This window comes from Crocuta crocuta, unplaced genomic scaffold, assembly GCF_008692635.1.
Source record: "Crocuta crocuta isolate KB4526 unplaced genomic scaffold, BGI_CrCroc_1.0 scaffold779, whole genome shotgun sequence".
Taxonomy (NCBI): domain Eukaryota; kingdom Metazoa; phylum Chordata; class Mammalia; order Carnivora; family Hyaenidae; genus Crocuta; species Crocuta crocuta.
Genome location: NW_027531185.1, coordinates 1,130,986 through 1,141,444, shown reverse-complemented (window position 1 = coordinate 1,141,444; position 10,459 = coordinate 1,130,986). Strand labels below are relative to the sequence as shown.

General features: G+C 40.7%; 1 protein-coding gene across 1 annotated transcript in view; it reads left to right on the top strand.

The window, feature by feature from the left end:
- Nucleotides 1–2,384: 2,384 nt before the first annotated feature.
- YIPF6 (Yip1 domain family member 6) overlaps nucleotides 2,385–10,459 on the top strand; it is a 26,270-nt gene continuing 18,195 nt past the window's right edge. The window contains exon 1 of the mRNA XM_077771154.1: nucleotides 2,385–2,460. Coding sequence (XP_077627280.1) covers nucleotides 2,404–2,460 — 57 coding nt within the window. The 5' untranslated portion in view covers nucleotides 2,385–2,403. The remainder of the gene's footprint in view (nucleotides 2,461–10,459) is intronic.

Genomic DNA, 10,459 nt, shown 5'->3' with positions numbered 1-10,459 from the left:
ATTTGATTTTTTAAAGTTTATTTTATTTATTTTGAGAGAGAGAGCAGACACGAGTGAGTGGGGAAGGGGCAGAAAGAGAGTGGAGAGCATCCCAAGCAGGCTCTGAGCTAACAGCATGGAGCCCAATGCGAGGTTCAATTTTCATGAATCAAGAGTCGAATGCTCAACCAACTAAGCCACCCAGGTGCCCCGATATTTTTTATTTCCAAAATGTTGCCCTAATAAAACTCCTTACTTCCTTTTTGAATTAATTTTTCGGAAACTACCTGTTTCCTCAATATTTTCTAGTTGTTTTCTTAGAGTTGTACATTATATTGTCCTGTAATTTAGAACAACTAAATGAGTTCTCCATATCTATTGGCCTAAATGTTAATCTCACTTCCACCACCACTCACAAATTTTCTAAGCAACTTTGGGCATGTCATGTGAGTCTTGCTGCACTGTAAATGTTTATGGTCTAACCCAGAGTAATGACTCTAAGTATATTAAAGAATACTGAGTTTTGCAGGGCACCTGGGTGGCTCAGTTTGTTAAGCATCCAACTTCAGCTCAGGTCATAATCTCATGGTTCGTGGGTTCAAGCCACGGTGTTGGGCTCTGTACTGACAGCTCAGAGCCTGGATTCTGCTTCAGCGTCTGTGTCTCCCTCTCTCTCTGCTCCACCCCTGATCAGACTGTCTCTATCTTTCAAAAATAAATAAATGTTAAAAAAAATACTGAGTTTTGCAATTTTGAAAGATACATTTGCAAATAAATACATAAAGTATTTCCTATTTTAGGAGCTTGTCCCTATGCCACCCCTTCCTCTACAACGTTTCCCTGACTTTTGTCTTCATAGCATATTACCTCCTATTCAACCTGTACCCTATTAGTTAAATGAGGAAAACTGACATTTTATTCTGAAATAATGTCTATGTAACCTGAACACTGACTGCCTCAAAATTGTTTAATGGTCTGTCCTCTTCTTAACCCAGTGTCAAGGCTGTCTTGAAACTACTAGCAAAGAGGAAAAGGGATGAGATTAGATGGCAGAAGTTGGAGTGTGGGGTTAGGAAGAGATAACTAATTTTGGAGGTTTTGCAGGAAATGGAAGAGATTATCAACGGCCGCAGGAAAGTGGCTGGAAATATGGACTGGGGTTAAAGTGGGAGGGGTAGAATGAGTGATGAAGTTGGGGCTGGGGAATTGTACATTATATTCTCTTGTAATAAAAAAGTTTCATATCCAGTAGTCTCAATTTTAATATCACTCCCATCAGTACCTGACCAAACACTGAAAATGTGCTTGGTCTGAAGAATTCTGACAATATTTAAACAAAACAAAACCATACAACTAGCACCCTACATACACATCACCACCACCACCACCACCACCACTCATTTGGGAATTTCCCACCACATTCCACATTCTTTCTCCTCAAATTTAAGACTTGATGCCTTTCTGGATTGTTTATCCAAAAATATAAAGCACTTCATTTCACACCCATCTCTACCTAGTTTGTTAGAAGAGGAAACTTGGTATTCACATCTCCCCAAACCACTCAGCATGCATCGACAATGTATTACCTGATCGCATTATAACCTGGGGCTGAGGTAAAGAGGAGTAAGAAACACCGAGAAAGACCCGGAATTGGGGAAAAAGAGGTTGGCACATGCAGGGTTCCATGCAGGGTTCTTTCTTTCTTCTTTCTTTCTTTCTTTCTTTCTTTCTTTCTTTCTTTCTTTCTTTCTCTTTCTTTCTTCTCTCTCTCTATTTTAGTTATTCTCACAATAATCACCCTTTTTCAGACCTTGAACTTTTTTACTACTTGCTCCAAATCGCTTAGCAATTTTGGAAGCTGTACTGGGATTAACATTTCGGCCAACGTATATAGAGAAGCTAGCTTCCTCCCTCCTCCAAGGGGGTGAGGGAGAAAAGTTATCTTGTATATAGTTTACAAAAGTTGAGAAACGGTAACTGGCTGGTAGCAGCGGGGGGTGGGGGTCGCGCAAGAAATCGTCCAAGCAGGGGCGAGGGCGGAGGGAGCAGTTGGTCACGCAGTTGCTTGATCGCTTTATCCGTGAACACGGAATCCTGAATTTTTTCTGNTAAAAAAAAAAAACAAAAAAAAAAACCCAGAAAACAAAAAAGGGGTCAGCAAGGAAGCGATCTCAGGATCGGTGTTGAGTATTAACGAGGGAGCTTGTCTTACAGGGCCAGTGGCCCCAAAAACCCGAGGCGAGGCAACTCGGATCTCTTCCCCAAAGCCGGGGGACAGGGAGAGCAAAGGACCGGCACCGCCTGCAGTTGCCTGGCGCTTTACGGTGACGCGATAGCTTGCGCTGACGCACTGAAGAGGCGCGGCTTCCACGTCTCAGGTTCCGCAAAGGCCTGTGGGAGCGATCCGGGAGAAGGAGGGCCAAGATGGCGAAAGCGGCAGAGTCTTCGGGAGAGCTGGGGACAGCGTCGCCCAGGCCCATGGTGAGCTTGTGTTCTGCGACGAACGGGACTGAGGGTGTGGCAGAGCGCCCTTAAGGAAGTCGGGTGACAGGCTCCTGGCCTGCGAAGGCCGGAACTCCTTTCTCCCGGTAGGCCTGCCCTGCGCCCGATGCCAAAACCAGCCCCAACACTGCACCTGCTTTTTGGGCTCACCACTTTCCCCCTGCTCTCCTCGTTCCTTCAACGCCTTCTTGGGAAAGTCCTTTTCACTTCGCTTTCCCATACTCTGAGGCAAAGTCCTCGTCCAGTACATTGTGTTAAATGCCGAGCTTTAGGTGATTTCTTAAGAATTTAGGTGTTTCTGTTGTCCTTCATGTTATCAAAATCTGTCATTAGTTCTTGATGGAGTAGCAGCATTCTTGGATTAATGAGATTGCTTCCCATAGGACGTTATAACTTGATTATTGATTTGTTCAGTGACCCCAGTAGTTTTGGTTTCATCCCTGCCCTCCCGGTTGCAGCTCCTTGCAGTCCTCTTCATGATGCTGTCCTGCTCCTGTCATTACAGGCGATACGATTTCTGTTGCAAGTACAAGCCCAAAGCCTGGACAAGTATTTAGGATCAGAGGTTTTGGAGTTAAACTTACCTGGGCTGGAATCACCCACTCACTCTGCCTCTTTTGAGAGTTTGGGCAAATCATTTCATGGAGAGTGTTTTCTTCATCTGTATAATGGTTATAAAAATACATGCTCCTGGGAGCTTTTAGGAAAATGAAAGGATATGATTTATGTAAAGTGCAGAACAATCAGCGTCATGAACTAAGGAGTGTAATTGATTCAATGTTCTGCTCTAAGATCCCTCTTCTAAACAGTGTTTAGTTCTATAGCAGTTGTTTAATCAATGGTACATCCTTTTCCTCTGTTTTAAATTGGCAACTTAGCAGAGGATTGAACTGGGAGTTCAAGCACAAGAAATTGCTTCTAGTTCAGCTTACTTATTACTTACTATTGCTTACTAGCATTATTTATTCATCTCTTCATTCATTCAACAGATATTTTTTGAGCATCTGTTGTGTTCCAGGCACTCCTTTAGGCACTGAGGATGCAGCAATGAAAGAGAGTGACTAGGTCCAAGTTCTTATGGAACAATTGTGACCTTGAGGAAATACTCTCAATCCCAGTTTCCTCATTTGGAAAATGAGGATAGTAACTCAACACAGAACTAATGAGAGTACCAATGAGCTAATATACACATAGCGCCTGGTGTGAGATAGTTACAGGTGTTTAGCTGTTTTTGGTTGCTGTCACACCTCTCTTTTATGAAGTTTTCCACAATTAAATTTAGTGGTTCTGGTCCTTCGTTGCTCAAAGTCTGATCCACTTCTATTCAGTAATGCTTATTGAACTCCCACAATGTGCAGTGCACTATGCTAACTGCTTTAGGAAATAGAGATGGCCTGCCTTTTTTGGTGCTTACAGTCTAATAAGACAAATGTGCAATGCTAAGATAAGATAGTAAATCAGAGAGTTACACGTAAAATATTAACAAGATTTAAAGGAAGATGCTATCATGTCTAGCTGGGGTGACAAAGCGAGCTACATAGTACAAGTTATATTTGAGAGGGCCTCAGTGGATGGGTAGGATTTGAAATTTCAGGTGACCATAAGAGCTGTCAGTGATTGAACACCTGCTATGTGCCAGGATTGTATTAGACATCTTCCACATACTTTCTAAATTTCACACCTAATTTCAGTTAGGTGGTTTTTAAACTGTGTTTTACTTGCAGATGAGAAGATGAGACTCAGAGAAGTTTGATGATTTCCCTAGGGTCTTAGAACCGGTTAGTGTCCCGGCCTGAAAGTTGAAGCTGGGTCTGCTTCTGAAGCCCAGATTATTTCCATTAATACTGCACAACCTCTCATGGGCAAATATACAGAAGTGGGGAATTGTTAATGTCTTTAAAGGACAACAGATAGATCACTTTGGCTAAAGCACAGAGAAGTATTAGGAAGTAAGCCTTAAAAGTTAAGGCTACTGAGTTAGGAAGGCACTATGGAACAGTGGTTAGGAATTTGTGTGCTGAGGTCAAATTGCCTAGATTTGATTTTAAGCTCTGTCATTTAACCTCTGTGCCTCAGTTTTCCCATGTAGAATGAAGATGCTCATAGGGGTGTTAGGTGAATTCAATGAGTTAATGTATGTAAGACACTTGGTAGAGTGTCTGGCACATAATAATCATGCAATAAGTGCTATTTCTTCTTATTGACTACTGAGCTTGGAGGTGTAATAGGCAATGAGGAGCCAGTGGAAATTTTTGAGAATGGAAGGACTTAAAATCATGACTTTGACAAAATAATAGAGGAAGGGTTACCATGAAGAATGTCTGGAATCTAGACTAGTGAAACCAGTAGTTCCAGGAACAAGTGATTGCTACCTGGACTATAGCAGTGGTGGGGGTCACGAAGATTTGAGAGAGGCAGGACCTTTGAGGGTTTGTAGTGCTAGGAAGAATGTGTCTTACATCAGTGTTTTTCAAACTTCAATGTGCATAGCAACCATCTGGGGAATCTTGTTAAATTGCAGATTCTGATTTGGTAAGTGTGAGATGAGACCTGAGATTCTGTGTTTCTAACATTTTTCCAGGTGGTGGTGGTGGTGGTGGTGGTGGAGGTGGTGGTGGTGCCCTGCTGCTGCTGCTGCTGCTGCTATTGCTATTGCTATGAGTCCCAATACCACATTTTGAAAAGCAAGGCTGTAGACAAATGGGGGGATAGTGATGCCCTGAACAGATATATGTAAGACAAGGATAAGGACCCTAAATGTTGATTAAATCACTTTTGGACATGTTTAGTTTGAGATATTGGCAAGCCATCCAATAGATATCCGGCAGGCAGTTTGTCTAAAACCTGGACGTCAGGACTCAGAAGAGGTCAGGATTAGAGGTGTTTATTTAGGAGTCATTTGTATAGAGTTGGAAAGACAGTCTTTGGTAATGCCTATCTGTTGCTTGTCTGTTTGGGGAGCAGGAAAAAGAGCTATAATAATGGCTTTAGCCTGAGGTTCTTGGAAGCATGTTGATCCCAGGTAAAGGGGCTGGCTGGAGACCATGCCATTAGCTACCTCCTCCCCACTTCTTGGAGCCAAGTCTCTTGGACTCAGCTGGCTGCTGCTTGATGCTTCTCCACTTGTTGACTCTTTGCTCCAGGGTTTTGATCAATAGTATAACCTAGCTGGTCCCAGCTGCTTTCTTAAGGCTGCAATCCCTGCTTTTACTGTATGTTTTTGGCCCTGCCTCTACCTGATCCCCTCATTGACCCAAGCCAGGCAATGAAGAGTGCATGTGGGTTTCTGTGCACACATGTACATATATGTGCATGAACTCACCTGCACAAGAAGAGACATGGGATCCAAGTCACCTTCCATCCCCACTGAGAGGCTAGTCAGAGAGAAAGGTCCACTAGCTCTGAGGACCTGGAAGTCCTTTCTGTCTTATGTGGGGCTAGAATGCCACAGATCCTAGCTCAGCTTGCTGAACAATGTCTCTCATTCTCCTGAGAAGAGATATTGAGGAAATGTTGGGATAGGGAATAGGGTGGGAATCACATGGCACTTCAGTGACTGTAGTGACTTCCAAAACCACTTATCTGGAGTTAGGCCACAGGTTAAGGATACAGTCTTCTACAAGGCTACCCTTATTTCAGGCACCAGTTACAGGTTTGGATGTTCCTAGGACCACTGTAAATTCTGAACTACTGGCTTCAGAGGGGTTCCTGTGGTCCCCCTCAAACTCCATACTTCACTAGAATGATTCACAGAATTGAGGACATCACTATACTTAAAATTACAGTTTTATTATAGCAAAAGGATGCAATGAAAACCAGCGAAAGGGGGAGATATGTAGGATGAAGTCTGGAAGGGTCCCTAACACAAAGTTTTCTTGTCTTCTCCCTGTGGAATCAGGACCCTATTAACCCCCTGAGATGTCAGTGTGTGACAATATGCAGAATATTGCCAATCAGGGGAGTGCACTCATGTATCCAGAGTTTTTATTGGGGTTTCTTTATGTAGGCATGATTGACTGGATCATTGGCTCCTCCCCTCCCCACCCCAGAGGCCAGGTTTATATCACACACTCAAAGCTTCAACCCTCTAATCTTGTGTTTGGTCTTTCTGGAATGATTAGCCTCCATGCTGAGCCATCTCATTAGCAGAAACTGTTTAGGGAACTATCATGACTTATCTGTTAGCTAAACTGTTATGGCCCACCATGAATAACAAAAATACCACTCTCATTTGGGAAATTTCCAGGGTTTGGAGGAATGGGAGACAAAAGCTAACCAAATTCTTTATTATACAATGGTGACAGAACTACAATTGACTCCCTGGGAATCTTGAAGTAGAGCTAACATTTATCTAGACCCTGCTGTGAGCGTCCTACTTAAAGTGCTGTACATATAGTAGTACATTTCTTCCTCACAACAACCCTGTGATGATGATACTGTTATCTCAATTTAACAGATGAGGAAACTGAGGTACACAGAGTATGGAACCTGCTCGGTGTCACATAGGTAGTAAATGATAAAGCTGGTATTTGAACCCAGGCTGTCTGGCTTCAGCAATTCTGCACTCTGCACTCTTAACCAATACTCTCCAAATCTGTATGTTGCGCATTGACCAACTATGTGCTAGGTGTAATGCTGGTGTTACCTAATTCTTAAAGCACTTTGTCTCCAAGTGAGAGCAGAGCTCAACTTGGCTTCAAAGCTCATTCCTTCTGTACTGCCTTGCCTTCCCTAGCCCTTGCAGGCAGTGAGAAAACTTAAAACAGCAGTCCTGGAGCTTGAAATGTCAGTGTCATAGTAGTGAGAGAATACAGCTTCAAAAGGGGTGGTTTACATGGTCAGTGCTGAAGAATATTCTGAGGGTGATAGGATCCTGTACTTCTTGATTATGAGCCATGTCAGTAAAGTTATGGGGAAGCCAGTGCCAAATGACAAAGGATTAAGGGAGTGGGTGAGTGCAGAGCAATTTAATCAGGGAAGAGGAGAGGAAGGAGAGTATGAGGGAATGGCAGAAACAAAGAAGTGATATATTTAAAAATTCTATTACAGAAGCTTTCAATATGTAAACAAAGAGTGGTATAATGAACCGTATGCACTTATCAAAATTCTATTATTTCATCTTCCCTACCACATTTTTTTAAAATTTAATCTTTTTTAAATTTATTTTTTAAGTTCAAGTATAATTAACATACAGTGTTATAATAGTTTCAGGTATACAGTATAATGATTCAACCATTGTATACACACCTCAGTGCTCGTCACGATATGTGTACTTTTAATCCCTTTTATCTTTTTCACCCATCCCCTCAACCAACCTCTGGCAACCACAGATTTGTTCTCTGTATTTAAGAGTCTGGGTTTTTTGGTCTCTTTTTTTTCTTTGTTCATTTGTTTTTGTTTCCTAAATTCCATATATGAGTGAAATCATATGGTACTTGTCTTTCTCTGACTTATTTTACTTAGCATTACTTACCCTCAAGATCAATGCATGTTGTTGCAAATGGCAAGATTTCATTCTTTTTTTATAGCTGAATAATATTCCATTGTACATATATACCACATCTTCTTTATCCATTCATCAGTTGACGGACAGTTGGGTTGCTCCCATATCTTGCCTGTTGTCACCAGTGCTGCAGTAAACACAGGGATACCTATATCTGTTCAAATTAGCGTTTTGGTTTTCATTGGGTAAATACCTAGTAGTGGAATTACTTGATCATATGGCAATTCTATTTTTAATTTTTTGAAGAACTTCTGTACTGTTTTCCACAGTGGCTGCACCAGCTTGCATTCCCACCAACAGTGCATGAGGGTTCGTTTTTCTTTGGAGTATGATTTTTAACCTTTTTACTTTTAACTAATTTTATACCTACAGAAAAGGTGCCACAGAGTTCCTATATGCCCCTCTCCTAGCCTCCTCTACTGTTACCAATGTATATAACCACAGTAAAATGATGAGAGCCAGTAAATTAACACTGGCATAATGCTGTTAACTAAATTATAGATCTTATTTGGGTTTTATCAGTTTTCTACTAATGTCCTTTTTTGTTCCAGATTCTTAATCAGGATCTCACATTGCATTGAGTTGTTATTTTTCCCTTGATTCCCTTGGATCTTTAATCCAAGGTATTTTGTTGTCTTTCATGATCTTTTTGAGTGTTTTAAAGCAAATCCTAGACATATCACTTTACCTGTAAATACTTAAGTATGTTTCTCTAACAGCTAAGGACATTTTCTTTGTTATCACAGTAACAAAACTAATAATTCCTCAATATCATCTAATCTCTGCTCATCATCTCACAGTTTTCTAAAAAGATGTGTTTTTAGGGGCGCTTGGGTGGCNATATTAGCAAATTGCATTTGGTTAACGAGTCTCTTAAGTTTCTCTTATTATATAAATGTTCTTCTGTGTTTAATGTTATTTATTTGTTTAAATTCAGTTATTTGTCTTGTAGAATTCTCCACCTTCTGTTTAGCTGATTGTATCCTCATACTATTTTTAGTGTGTTCTTATATCCATATATTTTATGTAAACTCTTAAAAAATAGAGGNAGAGGTGGGGCAAGAATAAAAAAGAACTTAGGTGGCCCCTAAAAATAGGAATGTTTGTTTTTTAACTATTTATTAAGTTTAAAAATATACAAAAGTACAATGGTAAAATCTACCTTCATGTACCCAACCTTCAATAATTATCAATTTATGGCCTATCTAGTCACTTCCCTTGTATACTATTTTGAAGCAAATCTCAGGCATCATTATATTAATAGATATTTATTATATANGCTCTGAGCTAGCTGTCAGCACAGAGCCCGACGTGGGGCTCGAACTCATGAACTGTGAGATCATGACCTGAACCGAAGTTGGACGCTTAACCAACTGAGCCAACCAGGTGCCCCTAAATGTCATGATTTTAGAATTTAAAATCTGGCCCACTACCTATTTTATTAATACGATTTTATTGGAATAAAAGTCACACTTAATTGTTTGTGTATCATCTTGAACTGCTATAACAGTAGAGTTGAATAGTTGCAACATGGCTCTCAAAGCCTAAAATATTTACTTTTGGGGCCCTTTACAGAAAAAGTTTGGTCACCCCCTGCTTTAGGGAATCATCTTTTAGAATAATCAAAAATAAGAAAAAATATTTTTTATATTTATCTTCATTTTAACCACTTCTTCAGATCTTCTTTTCCTGTGTCCATCCANCCTGCCTAGCCCATCTCCCACCCGCCTCCCTCCATCAACCCTCAGTTTGTTCTCTACCTTTAAGAGTCTCTCGGGGTGCCTGGATGGCTCAGTTGGTTAAGTGCCCGACTTCAGCTCAGGTCATGATCTCACGGTTCTTGAGTTCAATCAAGCCCTATGCTGGACTCTGAGCTGACAGCTCAGAGCCTGGAGCCTGCTTCAGATTCTGTGTCTCCCTCTCTCTCTCCCCTCCGCTGCTCATATTCTGTCTCTCTCTGTCTCTCTCTCTCTCTGTCTCTCAAAAACAAATAAAACATTAAAATTTCTTTAAAAAGAGTCTCTCATGGTTTGCTTCTCTCTCTCTCTTTCCCTTTGCTCATTTGTATTGTTTCTTAAGTTCCACATATGAGTGAAATCATATGGTATTTGTCTTTATCTGACTGACTTCTTTCACTTAGCGTAGTATACTCTAGCTCCATCCACATGGTTTCAAATGGCAAGATTTCATTCTTTTTGATGGCTGAATTATATTTCATTGTACATATATACCACATTCCTGAAGATCTTTCTTTAACATTTCTTGTAGTGCATGTCTCAATTTTTGCTTGTCTGAAAAAAGTCTTTATTTTGCCTTCATTTTTGATAGCTGTTTTTGCTGGGTTTAGAATTCTGGGTTGACTTTTTTCAGCATTCTAAATGTCTATTTTTTTCTGGCTTGTGTAGTTTTGGGTGAGATGTCTGTTACTTATCTTTTTCCTCTGCATGCAGTGTCTTTTTTACTCTTCCTGGCTTC